The 22,638-nt window shown below is 42.2% G+C and overlaps 1 protein-coding gene across 5 annotated transcripts in view; it reads left to right on the plus strand.

Moving 5' to 3' along the window:
• LOC140190838 (rasGAP-activating-like protein 1) overlaps positions 1 to 22,638 on the plus strand; it is a 296,426-nt gene that overhangs the window by 82,411 nt on the left and 191,377 nt on the right. For all 5 annotated transcript variants that reach the window (XM_072247716.1, XM_072247717.1, XM_072247719.1 and 2 more), the window contains one exon: positions 19,248 to 19,329. In XM_072247716.1, coding sequence (XP_072103817.1) covers positions 19,248 to 19,329 — 82 coding nt within the window. The remainder of the gene's footprint in view (positions 1 to 19,247; positions 19,330 to 22,638) is intronic.

Here is a 22,638-nt window from a genome sequence, read left to right on the forward strand (position 1 = left end):
GAGGGATGTATTGGATAGGACAACAGGAATAGCTTCCCCGCCCATCTTATGGATCGATCGAATGCATCCATCAGTGCAAATAGGCCTCGGTCTGATTGTTTTACCCATGATCCTCTGATAAGAGAACAAACATGACTATTGAGTGAAAGCCTATACTTATCATTTAAAATGCATCAAAGAATTTATGCAGTATGAATTGTTAAATAAAAATTGTGAACTTGAAATGTTTGGGGTAAATTTTATGTGGTTGATGGCAATAGTTAATGAGAAGGCACTTTTACATGTGGTTGTCAAATTTATCTATTTATTTAATTATTCATCTCTCTATCTATTTACTTATTGATTGCGGAGTCGGCCCTTCCAGCCCTTTGAACCATGCTGCCCAGCGATCTCTGATTTAATCCTAACCTAATCACAGGACAATTTGCAATGATCAACTGGACTCTGGGAGGAAACCGGAGCACCCGGAGGAAACCCACGTGGCCATGGGGAGAACGTACAAACTCCTTACAGGCACTGTGCTACCGTGCCACCCTCCGAGAAAAACTTCCGGCGCACTCACTTTATAGGTGAGGTCCTTCTGCGTTGCTGAGAATCTGTTGATTGTGCCTGAGTAGGAAATAAGTGCCCGAATTCTATTTTGCAGAATGGAGATAGTGGATATAACTTGTCAATCAAAATAAGGCAGAGGACAAAAGTGAGTAACAGTGATGTGAAAACTCCACATCATAACACGAGCAGTCAGTTCATCAAGAATTACAATTTACTGTTCTGAATTATGGGGAAGAAAAACCACTTTTGCAGTCAAGTAGATGACTAATGATAAAAGGCTTCACGATCACAAGAAGAACCAGTTCTAATTTTTTTTGTTATTATCAGGCTGTGAAAATTGCTGGCAAATGCATTCGCTTTGACAATTTTCCTGTCAACATTTAAATGTCTTTATTTCCCTGTTTTTTTTTAATGTGCATACATGAACAGCTGACCTCAGTTTCTTGGGCTACTAAACACCGGTGTTTATTGTTCATTACCAGCAAAGAAAAGTATTCTGGCCAGCTCCTCCTTATGAACTAAAATTTGATTGTTGTAGGTATTACTCAGCCTTGTCACTGGAATGTTGAAATTCCTGTGGAGCTGAAGTATGTAGAAACTGATTTTGAATTGGAAGAATATTAAACACGTAAGGTACTATTTTCCCCACCTGACCCTTGCAGAATCCCTCATCCATTTGTAAACATTTATGATTATGAAGACACGTAGTCCTCTTTTATTGTCATTTAGTAATGCATGCGTTATGAAATGATACATTATTTCCTCCGGTGTGATATCACAAAACACAGGACAAACCAAGACTGAAAAAACTGACAAAACCACATAATGATAACATATAGTTACAACAGTGCAGAATACCATAACTTGATGAAGAAGTCCATGAGCACAGTAAAGTTCAAAGTTTCTCAAATGTCCCACATCTCACGCAGACGGGAGAAGGAAGAAAAACTCTCCCTGCCATGCTGACCACAATCCAACTCTGAGTCATCCGAAAACTTTGAGCTCTGATCAGCTCTCCGACACCAAGTACTGAGCGCCATCTCTGTCCAAACGATTCGACCTCCTTCTCGGTCACCAAAAGCGGGCAAGGCCTGGGATCTTGAGGCCTACCCTCCGAAAGATTCCCGACCACACAGTAACGACAGCAGCGAACGGGCGTTTGAGAAATTTCTCCAGATGTTCCTCTGTGCTTTCACGTCCATTCGCCATCAAATCAGAATTGTCCACGGCCCCTATTTAACAGATACGACATCATTTTTCACCGGGGGGCTGCAGACGCGCAGGCACACTGCCATCTCCTCCTCCCACCTCAGTGTGGAGGAATCATAAGCAAAAGCAGAATCTTGCACCCTGACGTGTCAGTCCATGGTTTCCTCTTGTGCCAAGATGAGGCCACCCTCAGAGTGGAGGAGCAACACCTTGGTCGAGGAGCAACAACGTCTGGGTGTCCTCCAATCTGATGGCATGAATATCAATTTCTCCTTCCGGTGAACAAATCCCCCCTCGCTATTCCCCTCCCTGATCTTTCATTTCTTCTCACCTGCCTATTACTTCCTCCTGGGTCCTCTCCTCCTTCCCTTTCTGCTATCATCCCCTCTCCTCTCCCAGCAGATTCTTTCTTCTCCAGCCCCTGACCCACCTGGCTTCACCTTTCACCTTTCAACTACCCTCCCCCCACCTTTTCATTCAGGTATCAGGTATCTCCCACCCCTTCCCCCCATGTCCTGAAGAAGTGTCTCGGCCAAAACATCAAAAACCATCTACTCTTTTTGATAGACGCTGCCTGACCTGCCGAGTTCCTCCAGCATTTTGTGCATTTTGCTTTGGATTTCCAGCATCTGCAGATTTCCTTTTGACTGTGAGAAACTCAAGCCACCTGCCCGAAATTCGATCACCATAAATAAACAGTTGTCTATCATCGCTGAATAGCACCTCTAAAAAAGGTTTTCTTAATATGGGAACTGATGTTCTATTCTTCTCCTTTGCTTGCCATCTTGGCCTTCTGTCAAATGAGTGGGCAGATAGAATGAATTAGCTATGACAGCTGAAGGAGCTGTGTAGGTGTAGCTTTATGGATCAATAGGTAAGTACCTCCAGTAAACTTGAGCTACATTGTTTCCTGGAAGAAATTATGCACCTTATCACAGATTTGCATGGTTGGTTTTGTGTAGCAAGTTGAACTTGCAAAGCAGCCTCTTCCTTATTATATTCAGTAGCACAAACTGATATCCCAGTTTAAAGTAACTCCGTAAACAAGCATATCGAAGTAGAACCCCTAAGAGCCAAAAAAGTGCGAGCCAGTAGAATTCGAAGGTCAACCGAAGGGGTAGCCAATCAGCACTGAGCCAAGCGAGTGGGGGCCTATATAAATACGAGCACTCCCAGAGAGAAACACCAACGACTATACACTGAGGATGTCACCTCGACTGTCAGCAAGTTAATTGCCACGCTTGGCAAACATCGCAACATTAAATTCCTCAACCCGAGCCACCAATATTCACCACTATCCTTTGGAACATAACAATACAGTACAGGCCCTTCAGCCCACAATGTTATGCCAAACTTTAAACCTACTCTAAGATCAATCTAACCCTTCCTTCCCGCATAGTCCTCCATTTTTCTATCATTCATGTGCCTATATAAGAGTATCTTAAATGTTTCTAATGTATCTGCATCAACCACCACCCCTGGCAGGACGTTCCAATCACCCACCATTCTCTGTGCCTCTGACATCCCCCTATACTTTCCTCCATTCACCTTAAAATTACGCCTCCTTGTATTAGCCATTTCCACCCTGGGAAATAGTCTCTGTCTGTCCACTTCCTCTTATTATCTTGTGCACCTCCAGCAAGAAGACAGATGGTACTTGAGAGAAGAGTAGAAACTGCAGTTGCCTAACTAAAGAAACTACATGGGGTGGTGGGGTGGAGATGCATCTCTACCAAAGGAGGTGTAAGGTTCTCCTTCCCTCCGCTAGCCTGCAGGTCACCCTTGGGCAAAGTGCTTAGCCCCCCAATCAGGGTCACATGAAACCAAGGTAGGTGGTCGATGGTCATATGAGCTGCTGATGTATATCACAAGTCCTGGTTATGCAGCCCCTGATGCCAGGCAGACAATCTCTGAAGAGTATTGATAATGGCTGGGGTCACCCATCTTGTAAAGACACTGCCCAGAAGAAGGCAATGGCAAACCACTTCTGTGGAAAAATTTGCCAAGAACAATCGTGGCCAAGACCATGATCGCTCACCTCATGACATGGTGGATAATGAATGAATGTCATCTCCATGGCACTTTCACTCAGCCAGCCAAAAGTATCTGAAAGATTAATGTTGTTGGGTGACTGGAAGATCATCAAACTTGAATTTGCATATCAACAGAAAGAACGCATCTCCAACATAGCCGTCCTGATGAAGGGTCTCGGCTCAAAATGTCAATAGTTTATTCCCGTCCATTGATGCTGCCTGACCCTCTGAGCTCCTTCAGCACGGTGTGTGTATTGCTCTAGCACATCCAGAATCCACAGTACATCTTGTATCCAACATAGTTGCACCTCCCATCTTAGACATGTGTGATTGAGTCACTTGAGTGGGGCTTAAAGCCATGATCTACTGACATGAGTGCTACCACAGGCAAGACGTTCACGACCAAAGTTAGTTCACTAGCAGTCAGTAACTTTTATAGAAGTTCATCATCCTAGAACAGTAATCCTGTTCCTCTATGCAAAGCTGCTCCTTTCCTGCTGAGTATATCCGCTATTGAATTTCATGATTTCAGATCTATACCTGCATCATTTATGTATTTATAATAATCTTCTAAAGCAGGGGTGCCCAATCTGTGTTTCATGGGCCTCTCTGTTAATGCATAAAAAAGGGTTGGGAACCCCTGTTCTAAAGTGTAGTTTCTACTTTGTAAGCAAGCTCAGTAACAAATGTATGCAGTGCAATGCCCATAAACATTTAATCTATTTTTGAAGGTTAATTGACAGGTTGATTCTGGTCAGTATGTTACTATTCAATATAATTCAAGTGGAGTTCAGCATTATTTAAGGGGAATTACCTCTTGAATTTTGGATTAACTTCTTACCCAAAAGGAAACTCCTCTGACAAGATTTGGTCCAGATTACATTATTGGCCCTCTGAAATGGGACTTGTGTACTCATAAAGGAGGTGCACTTTGCCAAACTACTACTCATACACACAGAATGACAACTCAGGAATAATAATGGATTGAGATTTTATGGTTGGGTTGAGTTGTTCTCCGATCTTGGCAATTTGCTTGCAAACATTGCGTCACCATATGAGGAGACAGCATCAGTGCACTGTTCATTGTGGTGTGCCCGCCAAATGCTTGGCCTTTATCAGTCTTGAGACCATAAGATATAGGAGCAGAGGTAGGCCATTTGGCCCATCGAATCTGCTCTGCCATTCAATCATAGGCTGATCCAATTCTTCCAGTCATCCCCACTCCCCTGCCTTCTCCCCATATCCTTAAATGCCCTGGCTAATCAAGAACCCATCTATCCCTGCCTTAAATGCATCCAATGACTTGGCCTCCACAGCTGCTTGTGGCAACAAATTCCACAGAGTTATCACTCTCTGACTAAAGTAATTTCAATGTATCTCTGTTCTAAATGGACGTCCTTCAATCCTGAATTTGTGCCCTCTTGTCTTAGAAAATCGGCTGATTGGTTGTCATTATGCAAACTCAATTGTGATGTAGGGAGGAAACCTTGTTGGAGATTGGTTGTGCAGCGAGCTTTGTGCGTTGTAGCCTAGAATTTTGCCCGCATTGGCTCATAAGTAGGATTGAGGTCTCCATGTTCGTTTACGGAAAGCCATGCTTCTAGGAATTCTCTTGCATGCTGTGTGTTTGCCTGCACCGTGACTTTCACTGACGTCCAGTCAAATTTGTGCCCCACTCGATCTTCATGGGTAGAGACTAGGGAGAGCTGGTCATGGAGAGATGCTAATGATATCCACTAACTCTCTCTTCAAAGCCACAAATTAGGCATTTGAGTCTATTCTATTCAGAAATCTATTTTTCTATCCATGAGGTTTTTTCTTCTCAGAAAATAGAAAATAAACATTCATAAACGAAGCATTTGGAATTTTTGCTTGTGAACAACCAAGTGAAGACAACAAAGGATGATTTTACAACTCTGGCATTACAGGAGTATCCTTACCAACTCTACATAGAGAGGACACACATTGGAAATGCAGATGTTACCTTTTCAATCAACCTTATTTTAAAATGACTCTTAAGACATGGACAATGCCGGGAAGGCTGCCTTTTGATGAGACAATCATGCCTAATCTGTATCTAAACTTCCCATATGGACTCTTCTTAAAACTTACTTTTTTCAAATAGCATTTGAACATTGTGTCTCTCCTATGACAACATTCAGATAAAATTGAATGTGCCATTTTGCAGGAGCAGCCTGACTAATTGGATATCTCCTTCACTGAGCTGGCAGAAGAACAAAAGGCCATTTGACTTCCTTCTGCATTATATGACTTCCTGTTTCAAATTGGAAGGCAAACTTTATCCATCTTTATATTATTTTGACCTTTCAAAATCCAAGTTAATTAGTTCCACTCACTTAGTAATTTCTTGCTTCAAATACTGGTCATTTGTTATGGATGATTAATTCTAAAATCAGGGCAGATTTCAGCTGAATATTGAGTACAGCATCTGGGATATCATCTCTACATTTTGAACCAGCACGAAATTCTTGGGGTTAATTTGTTCCTGAGTGTAAGCAAGTTAAATGTTATTTGTGCATGTTACAGGATGAAAAGTCCCCCACGCTTTATTATTTTGTGAACTGTCCTTTTGCTCAATTTTCTTTTGAAATGCCCATTAAAGTTCTATAGGAAATGAACTTTAAACCTTGATGGCCTTTGCACCTTTAAAACTAATTCCTTTATTCTCTGAGTCATTTTGAGTACTGTCACTCAGTTCAAAGGAAGAAGGTGAATTGACTTGGTCAGCGATGAAAGCTGTTCTCCAGGTCAGTGGTCCTCAGCAAACGTGGGAATAAGCAATGTACTTAAATATTTATTTACCTTCATAGAAAGGGAGAAAAGATCCTGTGAGGTTGGAAACAAATGTTCAGCTGTAGTCCTTTACTGTCATGAGCCCTGCTGGCCTTGTACCTTATTTGTAAATTTGTCATCTTATCTAGACTCATTAAGCCCTTGTGCTTTCTGTTTAATCTTGTCAAGTCTATTGTGACTGGCATGGGTTTTCCCTGTACGGTGATTATTTAGAGCGGACTCCCAATTAGTGCTGATCCCGAGGTCCTTGTGTGTGTGTGTGTGTGTGTGTGTGTGTGTGTGTGTGTGTGTGTGTGTGTGTGTGTGTGTGTGTGTTTGAGAATTGTTCACCTTGTTGTGTCACTTAGTCAAGCCACTGAAGTTGATTTGGAGTTCTGATGAATAAACTCTTGTTTCTGTCTCAACATTGGAACTTGTTGTTCCTCCACACCTGGGTTCAGGTGTGTGTCAGTACACCCTGCAACAATTACATTCTTTTGAAGCTCTAACCTTGTAAGACTACATTGATATTAACTTCCATGATGCAGAATGATAATCTACATTTACTTTGATGTGTATGATGATGGTGCAGAAGCCAGTAAGAGTGGAGATGACTGGAAAATGTCACTGCCTTTCAGTCTTGGTGAAACCATGTCACTTAATAATCCATCGTCAGGGACCTCCCCCCCCCCCCACTCAGGTCGTGCTCTCTTCTGGCTGCTGCCATCAGGTTGAAGGTACAGATGCCTCAGGACCCACACCACCAGGTTCAGGAACAGTTATTACCCCTCAAACTTCAGGCTCTTGAACCAGTGGGGATAACCTTACTCAACTTCACTTGCCCCATCATTGGAATGCTCCCACAACCTATGGACTCACTTTCAAGAACTATTTGTCTCAATTTATTGTTTATTTATTTATTATTATTATTTCTTTCTTTTTGTATTTGCACAGTTTGTTGTCTTCTGTACTCTGGTTGAGCACCCTAGTTTGGGTGGTCTTTCATTGATTCTGTTATAGTTATTATTCCATGGATTTGTTGAGTATGCCCGCACAAAATGTATCTAAGGTTTGTATAAGGTGACATATAAGTACTTTGAATTTTGAGCTTTGAATGTGACCATCCTTCACAGTGCATTTTTCTGCAAAAACTAGCTAGCTTTTACTGGAGGAAGGTGCTGTTGTTTGGTTACTCTTGGTTATGAAGTAGATTGTTTAATGCGAGTCAGCTTTTCTGCACAATATCCAATTAACTGGTTGACAAGTGTCAACGGTAAATCTATTTAAATCAAATCCAAATATTAAACTGTTCTCTAATTGTAAATGATTAGAGGCAAATCTATTAAAGCCTGTAAAAATTCCTTCAAAGCTGTTTAACAAAGATATTAATGCACTCGAAACAAACAGTTTAACAGCTTTTTAAAACAGTAGGCTATTTTAAAAACAAATCTGCTTCCACTTACTCCAACATGCTCATTACAAATCTTGAGCAGTGTGCTTTCAATTGAAATCTAACCAAATGCCTAGCAGGTTAACTACGGCATAAAATCAACTCTTTAAGGATATGTGATGCATTGCTTTTTTATTTTGGTTTCAGTGCATTCTGATTGCTTTTGCAAGGAAGAAGTCATGTAAATTCTGCCATATTACTTCTCAGAAGAAGATAAGACAACTGTATTAATTCTCCAGCCAGCGTCTGCTTGTTCATCTGCTAACTAACTGAGTTGCAGAGGGAAGAAAATTGTAAATCCACAATTTCCATAGCATTTCCATAGATGCTGCCTGACCTGCTCACTTATAGAGTCATAGAAGAATACAGTATAGATCGAGGCCCTTTGATCCATCCAGTCCGTGCTGAGCCGTTTAAACTGCTTGCTCCCATTGACCTGCACCAGGACCATAGTCCTCCATACCCCGACCATCCATGAGTTACACCAGTTTTTTGTGTTTTTGCTCTGAATTTCCAGCATTTGCAGATTTTTTTTGTGCTTGTAAATCTGCAAGACGACAAAGTTAATTGAGAATTTTTCTGTATGTAGTGTCATTTGAAATACACTTTTGATGAAGAAAATTTTGAAACCGCGGGTCAGTTTAGGTTGGTGACCTCTCATTAGTTGTTTTATGGAAGTCTTATTAAAATAATAGCACTGAGATGTGTAGAATGACAGGAGAGAACTTCCTAACTATATTGGTCTTGAGCAGGGTTAAATAATCCACTCTCCTCTCCAATCAGATTCCTTCCTCTCCAGCCCTTTACATTTCCTACCCACCTGGCTTCACCTATCTCCTTCTAGCTATGCTCTTCCCCCCCCCCCCAACCTTTTTATTCTGGCATCTTACCCCCTTCCTTTCCAGTCCTGAAGAAGGGTCTTGGCCCAAAATGCTGACTGTTTATTCATTTCTATAGGTGCTGCCTGACCTGCTGAGTTCCTCCAGCATTTTGTGAGTGTTGCTTAGAATTCTTGGAAACCTGAAAGATTTGAGGGTACTTGAAAATGCTGTTCTAACCCTTGCACCAAAGCAACTGTCCCCTGCCTTCCATTAACCCACTGATATCCAAAACAGTGCGTGAAGAAAGAGGACTGTATACTAATTACTGACTGCATCTGTAATGAAATTATTTCCATCACGAACTCAACTTACACTGTTTCCTTTAGATAAATTTTACTCTAACTCTATGTGGTTGGGATTCTAGGCATAAACTCCTAAATCCTCTGGTAATGACGCTGGGTGGACAATTAGTCACCAGTACCAGATGGACCACATCCCCCTGATACTGAAGAGATTGGGTAGACATGTGAAGTCTATTGTTTCTTATTCTCATCCCCAGGCTGTTCAGTGAAATTATTAATAAGTTGTTTGGCTGAAACCAATGTATTCACCAAAACGAAGATTCAGAAAAGAGACCTATTTATGACTGCAGATCAGCTTTTATTTGAAGTATTTCCATATTTACTCATCCTTCCAGATTTTAATCTTAGTTGGGGAAATCTATTCTTCTTGACAATCTGTTTTGGCTTAAGCAATCTTAAGTTATCCTCATATAAATTTTGTTTCCAATTATCAGAATATTTCATTTCCAGTGTAGATGTAAGAAATGAACCAGACCTGCACTCAATCAGCATTGGAAGTGCAGCATTTTGATTGTTTGACTGGGGCTAATTTAAACAGAATACTCTTTGTCATACAAATACCCATAGCAACTGATTACATCTGTGCTGGTTATGTGCCCAGATTCATGAAACTTAAAGCATATTTGAAAGATAACTAAAAGAACAGAAAAAGACAGAAACAACAAAGGAAACAAACACATGGGGCCATCCAAAGAAAGATTGAAGTTAGAAATAATATGGAAATGGGTTGCGCTGTTCTCCAGTCTTGGCAATCTACTTGCCAACATTTCGTCACCATACGAGGAGATGTCATCAGTGCATTGTTAATTGTGGTGTGTCCTCTGAGTGCTTGGCCTTTTTATTCTTATCAATCAGCTGATTGGTTGTCATATTGGAAACTCAATTGTGATGTGGGGAGGAAATAATAATAATAATAACAGTATGTACTTTATTGATCCTGAGTGGAATCCCATTGCTGATTGGTTGTATGGTGAACTTTGTGCATCGTGGTCTGGAATTTTGCCCATGTGGGCTCATAAATAGGATCAAGATCTACATGTCTGCTTATAGAAATGTTTGCAGAAAACCACCCATAGGAATTCTCTAGCACGGCGCGTGTCTGCTTGCGCCATGACTTTCTCTGATGCCCTGTCGAACTTGTGCACCTCTCAATCTTCATGGGTAGAGATGGGGGAGAGTTGGTCCTGCCGCTTGACGGCCAGTTGATATTCATGATTGATAAGTATACAAAGGCCAAGCATTGGATAGACACGCCACAATTGATGAGGCACACTGATGATGTCAACTCGTATGGTGACAAAACGTTTGCAAATAAATTGCCAAGATCGGAGAACAACTCAACCCAAGGACTGAAAAAAATAGCAAACAGGCATCTTTCATTTACATTTGGAGTTGCTTCTGTATCTGAGCTGGCGTGCTGAGAAACCAATACCTTTCTTTCCCATTCCTCTTCCGGGGCGCTTGGCTCTATCACCACACATTGTTTTGCAAGACTTGAGTGCTACAACTTCACACTTGATAAAGTATTTCTCCTCTGCCCTCTGGGCTTCTTGACGTACCTGCATTTTAATGCCGAACTGTTCAAATGGCTATCTCACATCCCCTGTACCATGACTTGGAGAGGGGAGGATTGAGCCTGTACCATGATATATTGATTCACCAGGGGTTCACCATCTCTTTCTCAAGGGGAGTGGGGATGGTCAATAAATACTACCAATGATTCAAAGTATGGATGCAATATACAACCCTGAGATTATGCTTCTCACAGACGACCATGAAACAAAGAAACACCATGGAACCCACTCAAAGAAAACAGCGCGTGAAAAAGGAACAAATCACGCAAAAAGCAAAAAAAATGAGCGAAAAACACACAGAACATAAAATATCACACCACAGAGTTCTTGAAACAGCCTAGGAACGTTCAGTTCAGTTCAATTTTTTCATTGTCTACAGGCTACAGAGCCAGTCGGCCCTGATCAAGATCTCACAAAATCACAATAAAAAAGAAACCAGAAACACATCATGACGTGAACTGCAGTGTGAATCCACAAACCGAGTCGATTAAAGCTTGTCCAAGATCCAAGACTCCAGCATCATTCTCTTGCAGCAGCGAGTGAGAGGGAGAGCACACACAACCTGTAAATTAATTAAATTTAGAAGTAAAATGTAGTGGACTTACTGTTCAGTTCAACTCCAGGATAGTGAAGCCTGAATAATTGTGAAGAGGGAAAGGTGAAAACAAATATTAGTTCACCTGTTTTTACTTGTAGAATGGCTTTCATCTGCAACTTCTGTCAATTCTGAGGTACTTTAGATTCAGTGACGTGGTTTTGTGGGAGATCAAGGAATGACCTTGGATGCAAAACATCCTGATAGCTTTTCCTTAAATACAGACAGAGTCTCTTTAATATCTGCTGGGTTTGCCAACTGTAAACGGTTTCAGTGCCACTGTGAAAATTGCTCACCAAGGGATGGTCGTGCTGAGGGGTCAGCATTCTCTCAGTTTCACCAAAATGTCCTTTATCAGGATCCAGACATAGAATAAGTGGAAAACTGGAAACAGAATTACTTCTCATGTACCAGGAACTTGAGAATCAGAATCAGGTTTAATATCACCGGCATATGTCGTGAAATTTGTTGTCTTTGTGGCAGCAGTACAATGCAATACATGATAATATAGAAAAATAAATAAATAGGTAAATGAATTACTGTAAGTGTGTGTATATATACAAACGTTCGTGTATATATATGCTGTTCCTGAATCACTGAGTGTGTGCCTTCAGGCTTCTGTACCTCCTCCCTGATGGTAGCAATGAGAAGAGGGCATGTCCTGGGTGCTGGAGGTCCTTAATAATGGATGCTGCCTTTCTGAGACACTGCTCCCTGAAGATGTCTTGCATACTATGGAGGCTAGTGCTCAAGATGGAGCTGACTAATGTTACAACTTTCTGTAGCTTCTTTGGCGCTGTGCAGTAGCCACCCCATCCTCCCCATACCAGTGATGCATCCTGTCAGAATGCTCTCCACAGTACATCTGTAGAGGTTTTCAAGTGTTTAGGTGACAAACCAAATCTCCTCAAACTCCTCATGAAATATAGCCGCTGTCTTGCCATTCTTATAGCTACATCAATATGTTTGGTCCAGGTTAGGTCCTCAGAGATATTGACACCAAGGAACTTGAAATTGCTCACTCTCTCCTCTTCTGAATTCTCTATGTGGATTGATTTGTGTTCCCTTATCCTACCTTTTCTGAAGTCCATGATCAACTCGTTGGTCTTACTGACACTAAGTGCAAGGTTGCTGCCGCGACACCACTCATCTAGCTGGTATATCCCGCTCCTGTATGCCCTCTCATCTCAACTGGTTAGATTTGTGAAAAATGAATCACATCTGAGTAATCAATGGTTGATCTTTGACAATGTATCCAGTGTGGTGAATGAAGAGAAATCAGCTGAAGTATACAGTGGACTCCAGTTAATTGGGACACATCGGGACTGGTACATTTTGGCCCAACTAAGTTGCTGAAGTTATCTAATTATATGAAGTTCCCAATTATCTGAAGTTCCATGGAAATAGTTAGAAAGAGGTATAAAAAAATACGAACTACTATTCAACTGGGTAACAAATTATGTATTTAAATGAAATACAGAACAAATTAGAATGTTACCAATATTACTACAGTACAGGTGTCCCCCGCCTTTTGGACGTTCACTTTACGAAAACTCACTGTTAGGAAAGACCTACAGTAGTACCCTATTTTTGCTTTCAGAAGATGTTTTCACTGTTACGAAGAAGAAATTCAGCGTGCGATAAAAAATCAGCGCGCCCCGAGCAGCCGCTCTTCCCCGGATTCACAACTGCTTTGCTTTAACACGTGCCTGTGAGCAGCCGTTTGCAAGATGAGTTCTATGGTATCGGAAAAGCCTGAAAGAGCTCGTAAGGGTGTTACACTTACGGTAAAACTAGACATAATTAAGCGTTTTGATCGTGGTGAACGAAGTAAGGACAAAATGAGCTTGGCTTGTGGAAGCTGACGAACATGATGTTGAAGAGCAAACAACAGGAATTCTGCAGATGCTGGACATTCAAGCAACACACATTAAAGTTGCTGGTGAATGCAGCAGGCCAGGCAGCATCTGTAGGAAGAGGTGCAGTCGACGTTTCAGGCCAAGACCCTTGATGTTGAAGAGGTTTTGGCATTCCATCACCAAGAACGGACAGATGAAGAGCTGATGCAATTGGAAGAAAAAAGGATAACAATCGAAACCAAATGAGTAATGATAAAGTACGACTTTAATTTTGAAAGGGTACATCGGTTTAGGGGATATTTGCAGGATGGTTTGAGTCCTTATTAAAGAACTGTGTGATAGAAAAATACGCGAGGCTCAGGAGTCAAGCAAGCCTTCCACATCAGCCACAGCAGACCTTGACCTTCGACATCGAGGCAGGCAGAGATAGAAGAAGATGAGCTGCATGCTCTAATGGAAACAGGCGACGAGATGACACCCCAGTGTCCCACCACCCCAACCCTCAGGCCACGGACAGATACCAATTTGCGGAGAATGCAAAGGTAGCCGGGAAGCACACAGCACATCTTCAAGAAAAAAGCCAAAATAAACATGCTAATTAATTAGGTGCTGCCAACAATTATGGGCGGCACCTAATTAATTAGCATGTTTGTTTCGACTTTTTTCTTAAAGATGTGCTACACTGTACACACATTATCCCCACTTTATATCGGCTGTGTATTTTTACGTGTTATTTGGTAGATTTGGCAGCTTCATAGTTTAAAGGTTACCGGAGAGCGCGTTTATGCCAACAGCGCTTGCGTGAGATTTTCGCTACGGAGATCTGTGCAGGCAATCGTAGAGAAGTATTTCTACTTTATATAGGCTGTGTATTTATCATATCATTCCTGCTTTTACTATATGTTACTGTTATTTTAGGTTTTATGTGTTATTTGGCATGATTTGGTAGGTTATTTTTGGGTCTGCGAACACTCACAAAATTTTCTCATATAAATAAATAGTAATTGCTTCTTCGCTTTATGACATTTCGGCTTACGAACCATTTCATAGCAACGCTCTACCTTCAGATGGCGAGGGAAACCTGTACTATAAAACTGTGTACTAGTTTGAAATGGTTACTGACAGAGGAGTTCATCGACAGTACATGAGCATAGTACTCAACTGGTAAATAAAGTAGCCCCTTAAAGCATCGTGGTTTAACACTTTTTACAATAACCAACAAATTATTTTTATCAGACTCTGACATACTTGCACAACACAACAATTATGCAATCCATTGCTTTCTTTGAATCATTGTAACGTGAACTACAGAGTCCAATCCAGAAATCACAAGACCCAGGACTCCAGCACAATTCTCTGGCAGCATCAAGCAAGAGAGTCCGGGTGCTGGTGCAGGGATCCAATCGCAGACCCAGTACTGTGCACACAGTGATAGTAATTGAGTAACAAATCCCGAGGTGCAAACAAAGTCAGGTCAAAGTTCAGGCAGAGATCAAACCATCCAGAGACATCCGAAAACTAGAATCAGGAAACAGGCAGAGTCAATATTCAGACTGACAGAGTACAAATACGAATGCTGGAAGGGCTCAGGAAAATTCACTGGCACAATCTGTCAACAAAGAGGTGAAAACACAGGACTGAAATACACTGAGCAATAAACAGAGAGGCAGATGATAGGTGGAGCACAATGAGACACAGGTGGCAGCAATACAGGTAATAATGAGAAGCAGATGAGAGACGGAGTACTCAGTAATACAGGGGCTGGAGTAGAGCAGGAGCGGGGACAGGAGCACATGGCAATACAGAACCACAGACTGACAGCTAGGGGGAAACACACAAAAAGACAGAGTTCAACTGGAGGTACTGACACAGAGGGAGAGAGAGAGACCATCTGAATGCAGAGACCATCTCCGAGAGCAGTGAACGAGAGGGAGAGCGAGAGAGGCCGTTACACACAGGACACCTTTCTCCAGCAGCAGCGAGTGAGATGCCCGCCTGAACACTTGCTCGTCTTCCAGTCTCGCCTCGATTTCAATTTCCACTTTAATTGGCGAGAAATGGAGTCGATCTCGGCCTCGGGCCCCATGTCCAGGCTTCCTGGTCTCGAGGCCGCGTGCTTCGCTTGAAGCACTTTTGGAGGCAGCAAAGCACCGGATGGCGAAAAACGCACCACTAAAATGTCGTTCCCATTCTCTGACAGTAGCAGAACCACATTTGAAAGAAAAAGAAGATGTAAAGGAAGTGAAAGAAGTAGTGTCGTGAACTGGAGGACGTCACCCTTGGTCATGATGTTCGCTGGCGCTATCTTCTTCAGGTCATTAGGTCATTGCACAATCCTTGTGTACCAGTTTTCCTTATTTATTGGCAATGTAAGGGTTATGTGCTTACCTGTGTTGTTCATCACTGGAACGTATTTAATGATGGTTATAAATGAGTGTACATAGCAGAGAAAAGGTCACAGCATTGACAGGAGCTTAAATGCCAGGCACATCATCACGTGAGTGTGTCAGTGAGATCTCTGTGCTCTGGCATCTACTGAAAGTCAAGTGATGCTCTGGTGCCATATCACAATTTGACATTTATCCCCCTTTGGATCTGTATCATAAAAAGCTCTTTCAGACATTAGTCATTGTTCAGATGTTATTTTCAGAGCTTTGGAGGGAGGGAAGTGAAAAAGCCTGGTCGTGTGGGACGTGTCGGCGTTGGCTCAGTTAGAAGCAGTCGTGTTTCTGAGCCAGAAGGTGACAGGTTCGAAGCTACCTTCAGCAATTTAAATAGAGAGAAAAAAAAACTGCTAATGGAATGCTGCACTGTCAGAGATTTCATAAGTCAGAAGAAATATTAAAATGAGGCTCTGTTTCTCTCCTCTGTCCTGGGGGAATGGGGGTGGGTGGTCTTCAAAGACTAATGGTACTCAGGAGCAGCTGGAACTGTCTGAGTATTATCAATTTCTCAACCACTGTTACTTAAAATTCATTACCTGGGGCTAATTATCATATATTTGATTGTGGGAGCTTTCTGTGCACAGGATAGACACAACTTTCCCTTCACCACAGCAGCAAACATGACTTGCATGGGCGTGAAGTGTTCAGTGATCTGAGACTCGGAAAAATGCTGTTTGATGAATCCTTACTTATTTCTTTAAATTGGAAACAACTTAAAACTTTTATGTACTTCCCTAGTATGATAAATTGGAATCTTGACCTCACAATCTTCCTGATTATAATCTTGCACCTTACTGGTGCAGTACAAGATTGTTGTGGTGATCATTGGCGATGTTTTGTTGGCTGCGGACAGTAGCTCTAAATATTCTTTTAAATATACCCCCTTTGAATTATTCTCACAGCTATCTACAACATGTAACTTCCCTCTAAGCAATGCACATTTAAATCTATGTTCATAATATTTATTGCTTATTTTTTTGTTAGTATTATGTTTTTCTTCTTTTCGTATTTGCACAGTTCTTTGTCTTCTTCACTCTGATTAATCTTTCATTGATCCTGTTATAGATTTGCTGAGTATACCCGCAAGAAGATGAATCTTAGGGTTGTATATGGTACTTCGATAATAAATTTTACTTTGAACCTTATTGTGTCCTGCATTGTACTTTCTCTGTAGCTGGTACACACTTTATTCTGCATTGTTATTGTTTTACCTTGTTCTACCTTCCACTGTCATCTGTATGAACAGTACGCGAGCCAAGCTTTTCACTGTATTTTGGTACATGTGACAATAATAAACCAATTTTAATTCCTTTATCTTAGATTATCTGCGCTCAGATCAGGTTGGGTTTGCATCGTGTCAGGATTTTTTGATTTAATTTTATTTAGAGATACAACATGCCAGGTGGCTACACATCGAGGAAATGGAAGTCATCCAAAGAACGAGGGATAGATCTGTATGGAAAACCACGGTCACCAAAGTCCACATCAGATATGGTACCTAGACAGACAGACAGACAGCATGGTAACAGGGTCTTCCAGCACAATGAAATCCACACCTCCTGATTACACCCATTTGACCAATTAACCTACTAACCCAAATGTCTTTGGAAACCAGAGGACCCAGATGATAACGGGGAGAATGTATTGATTCCTTACAGACAGCAGTGGTATTGAACCTGAGTTGCTGGCACTGTTATGCCATTACACCAACCTGCTATGCAACTGTGACCCAGTGCAACACTTTTGATTTGTTAATGAGCAGATCTGTGGAATGCAAAGATTCCACCTTCCACTCTTTGCCGCCATCTTCTCCATTTTAAGCTTTCCACACAGTCATGTTCAGCAATTCCTCAACACTTCACAGTGCATTCACAGGGTAATTCCACTCTCACGGGTCATGAGGTTCTGTACACATCTGAAACTTTACACATACTGCTTTAACTGCAAACCTCTTGATTACTAGTCTGCTGGTGGAAAATTGGATCACTCCACTCTTGTAATATTTCCAAAGAGTTTTAACCTAGATCAGTCAAACTCATTTCTGGGAGGCCTGCATCGCCCAAGTCAGATGAGACACAATCTGCTTTTGTGATTTGCTGGAAATCTACCTTTTCATCCAGCCCTGGAACCAAAACCATAGGGCCGATTATTGAACAACAGGGGTAAGAAAGTGGAGGCCCATAAGCCTGTCCTCATTAGGGGTTTGGAGGTGGGGTGTGTCGGTAACTTTAAATTGCTTGGCGTTATCATATCAAAGAATCTGTCCTGGGACCAGTACGCAAGTGCAGTCACAAAGAACTGTAAGTGCCTCTACTTAGAAGTTTGCGTGGATTTGGCATGTCAACTAAAACTTTGACAAACTTCTGTGGATGTACAGTGGACAGCATCTTGACACACCAATCCCCGAGAATGGAAAGGCCTACATAAAGAGGTGTGCACAGACCAGCCCATCACAGGCAAAGCCCCCCTCACCATTGAGCACATCTACATGGAGCACTGTCACAAGGAAACAGCACCTTTCATGAAGGGCCACCTCCATTAGGCCATGCTGTCTTTTCGCTGCTGCCGTCAGGAAGGAGATACAGGAGCCTTCGGTCACACACCACCAGGTTCAGGAACAGTTATTACACCCTCAATCATCAGGCTCTTGAACCAGAGTGGAAAACTTCACTCACCTCAACTCCAAACTGGTTTCACAACCTTGTGGACTCACTTTCTACAACTCATGCCTTCAGTCGTACTTATTTATCCTTTTATTTGCACAGTTTTCTTTTGCCCATTGGTTGTTCGTCAGTCAGTGTTTCTGTGTAGCTCTTCACTGATGCTGAGGTAGAATGTGCTGGGACACATCATCAGTGATGTAACCTGGGGTCATCAGGTATCTTGGGTCTTTTAGCAACAGACATCCTTGCCCAGGAGACCCAGCCAGGTTTGATCAGGCCCTGGTTTGTGTCCCGGCAGCATTAGTCCACGGGTCACACCTCTTGATCCATGGCCATCTGGAGGCTCACTCAGCAGCCTCTGTGGCAGTCCTGATGGCTCTTTTCTTTGAAGCCCCCACAAAGCCAAGGAGAGAGTACGTTCTATAGAGCAAACAGCCACCAAAACCTCTACACCCCACTTCTATAGGCTCACAACGTGCCCTCCACCCCTTTTCCTGGCACTGCTCTACCAGCTCCCAGTATTAGGCTTTCTTATGCTCATTTCTATTGTATTCCTCAGTTCTACTGGTGAATTCCTGCAAGAAAATAAATCTCAGGGCAGTATATGGCGGGTGACATATATGTACTTCAATATTAAATTTACTTTGAACTTTGAACTAAGAAGAATCCCCAACAGAGGGACCATTTTACTAGGTGAGGTCACTTTAAATCACACTAATACTTCACCTATACTTTTGGCACAAATTGAGGAGGGGATTGTGAGCCCTATTGTGTAATATGTTGGAGTTTAGGTTCTCCTGATGAGTTTAGTCTTTTATCTATTTATCAGTGCTAATTAGTTGAGTGAGAATTAAAAGAATATCATGGATGTTTTTCTTTTTTATCTCCCTAGAGATCTTGCACCTCGAGATATTTCGGGCACATCAGACCCATTTGCAAGAGTGGTATTTAACAGCAAGACTACAGAAACAGCCGTAAGTTGCTCTACTTTGAATCTTCTGCCTCATGTACTCCTGATTATGGCTAACGTCAAACTGCTTTTGTTTACAAGTGAGAAGTAGAACGTGGAACGTATAACAAAGGAGTCGGCCCTTCGGCCTACAGTGTCTGCGACAAACACGATGCCAAATTAAGCTAGTTGTCTTCTACCAGCACATGATCTGTATTCCTCCATTCCTGGCATATTCATGTGTAAATCCATCAGACTCTTAATCATCACTATTGTATCTGATTTCACCACTCCTCTCAGTAGCCCTTTCCAGGTACTTACCACTTTGTGTAAAAAAAAGGCTTGCCCTGAACTTCTTTAAGCTTTTCCCCTCTCAACGTAAATGCATGCCTTCTAGAACTTGATGTTCCTATCCTGTGAGAAAGATTCTGCATGTCTCCCTTATCTATGCCTCTCCTAATCTTATAAACTTTAATCAAGTGTCTCCTCAGTTTTTGATGCTCCAGAGAGTAAAAAAAATTCAAGTGTACCCAACCTCTGTTTATAGATTGTACCCTCTAATTCAGGCAGCATCCTGGTAAATATCTTCTACACCCTTTCCAATAATTCCACATCTGTTCTACGGTGGAGTCACCAGAATCGCATGCAATAACCCAAGTGCGGCCTAACCAACATTTCACGCAGCTAGAACACACAAAATGCTGGAGGAACCCAGAAGGCCAGGTAGTATTTATGGAAAAGTGTAAACAGTTGACGTTTCAGGCCGAGACCCTTCACTAGGACACTCCTGATGAAGAGTCTCGGCCCAAAATGCCAACTGTACTCATTTCCACAGATGTTGCCTGGCCTGCTGAGTTCCTCCAGCATTTTGCGTGCATTACTTTGATTTCCAGCATCTGCAGGTTTTCTCTTGTGTGTGATTTCATGCACCTGCATATTGAATTTATTTTATCTGAAAGGAGAAACAATGAACTTCCCAGCAATAATGAAATAAAACTGGGAAATTTAGGGCGTACTCTATTCTAAAGATTACTTACTGCCTGTTGCACCCCTGGCATACTGGGGCAGCAATGAAGGCTTTCCAGCTTTGTCTGTCCATACCATTGCATGCAGATGTAGAAGGATTCTTCGTTGCTGTTTCCATAACAGATCTGTTTTACAAGTCAGGGTTGTTAGCCCTGAGCTGAACCCCTACACCCCCCCACCTCCTGAACTTGGAGGTCCAGGTCCTCCAGATTAGCTTTTAATTTTTTGTCACCTTTGCACTGAAGCATCAAAATATTCAGCAGGACTAGCAGCATCTGTGAAGACAGAAACAGAGTTAAGGTGTCAGATTAATGATCTACCAATTTAGTAAAGTTAGAGACAAATCATTGTTAAGCTCTGGAAAGGGGGATTGTGGGAGTCTGTAGTAAGGTAGAAGCCATGTGAAATTAAATGGCACATGGAGTGAAATGACAAGTGAGGTCACAATGTGAACAAGAGGAGTGTGTGAATAAAAGACAGAATAAAAGTCCGAAAAATTATTATGCCCGTTCTTAGTAACGTCAAACAGCGTGGCTAAATGCTAGAGCATTTTATTCGGAACACTCCAGTTCCTCCTCGAGCACGTACGACCAGCTCCCTAACATTACCTCTGGTACTGGGGTCAACCACCCACACTGCACACTAGGAACTGAAGTTCCTTATTATGTCCACACACAATAACCAGAAATTACCAAAGAAAAGTAGTGGAAATCCCAAATAAGAAGCAGAAGATACTGGAAGTGTTCGTCGCCGTGGGTTGTGGAAGACTCTGAGTGCTGCGATGTAGGCTCGTAGAACATCTGCCGCAGAGGAGCACTGCAGCACTTGAACTCAGTTCTGAATTCCACAACTTCACACTATGAACGTTCTCGGCATTTCCATCTTTGTTTCAGTTCTACGTTTGCAATATTTTGTGTTTTAACTGGAATGATATTACGTTCCATGTTGGAAAATCAAGAGGCGTTTGTACACTACAAATAAACATTGGAAACCAAAGTGCTATGTCACTTTGTAGCCCGAAAGAGGTTCGATCATTCAAGCTTGTCCCGATTAATGTGCTTAAATAGTAGCCACTCCACAACTGGCCGGTTAGCCTCTGTGTCCTGGACAGGGAAGGGAATGCCAGTGAGGACCGTTGCAATTTTGTGATTCTTTACTGCAGGTATGCAAGCATCCACTTCCCGTGTGTGTTGTATTTGTTTTCATCACAGGGGAGCAGGTTGTGATTGGGATATGTTTTCATCCAACTGAAGGCGAGGGATGGGCCAGTTCTGCTCGCTGCTTCATGAGCAGAACCGGCTGCAGTGGTGCCTACTTTCATGTCTGTGGTCTCGCAATGTTGACTCTGCTTTGGAGTGGACAGTGGCTGTTCCTTGCGAAGCCTGGCTTCGTGTCCTTCAGAAAGCTCCAGTTCTGAAGCTATTTACTTGCTCTTGTTGTTTGCACAATTTGTTTTTTTTTCTTGCTCTCTGCGCTTTGGGTGCTTGATGTTTTTTTTCTCTTTTGGTGGGTTCTTTTGAGGTTTTTGTTTTACAGCTGCCTGTAAGGAGACTAATCTCAAGGTTGTATTGTGTATACATGCTTTGATAATACATGCACTTTGAACTTTGAACTGCTCAATTATTTAGGTCACCTTTATAGATGTGGGCACGTGGCCAAGTGGTTAAGGCATTGGACTAGTGACCTGAAGGTCATGAGTTCGAGCCCCAGCCAAGGCAACGTGTTGTGTCCTTGAGCAAGGCACTTAATCACACATTGCTCTGCGACGACACTGGTGCCAAGCTGTATGGGTCCTAATGCCCTTGCCTTGGACAACATTGGTGTCGTGGAGAGGGGAGACCTGTAACATGGGCAACTGCTGGTCTTCCATACAACCTTGCCCAGGCCTGCGCCCTGAAGAGTGAAGACTTTCCAGACACAGATCCATGGTCTCGCAAGACTAATGGATGCCTTTTATAGATGACACAGCGCACTGACCAGAAACAATACCAGAACCTATGTACCAAGCCTATAGTGTCCACTTGAAGGGTTTTGACTCAAATCACGCATTGTCCATTTCCTTCGTGGCCACCAACAATCATTCTGTTGGGCCAAAGTCACTTAGATTGCATTTCTTCCCCATTTTGATGTTTGGTCTGAACAACAGCTGAACCTCATGACCATGTCTGCATGCTTTTATGCATTGGGTTGCAGCTAATTAGATATTTTTATTAATGACCAGGAATACAGGTGTACCTGATAAACTGGCCACTGGGATGCATATGGTGATGTTGACAGGGAATTAATATCCATATCCAAAAGGGTCCGT

The sequence above is a fragment of the Mobula birostris genome, chromosome 31 (assembly GCF_030028105.1).
Source record: "Mobula birostris isolate sMobBir1 chromosome 31, sMobBir1.hap1, whole genome shotgun sequence".
NCBI lineage: Eukaryota > Metazoa > Chordata > Chondrichthyes > Myliobatiformes > Myliobatidae > Mobula > Mobula birostris.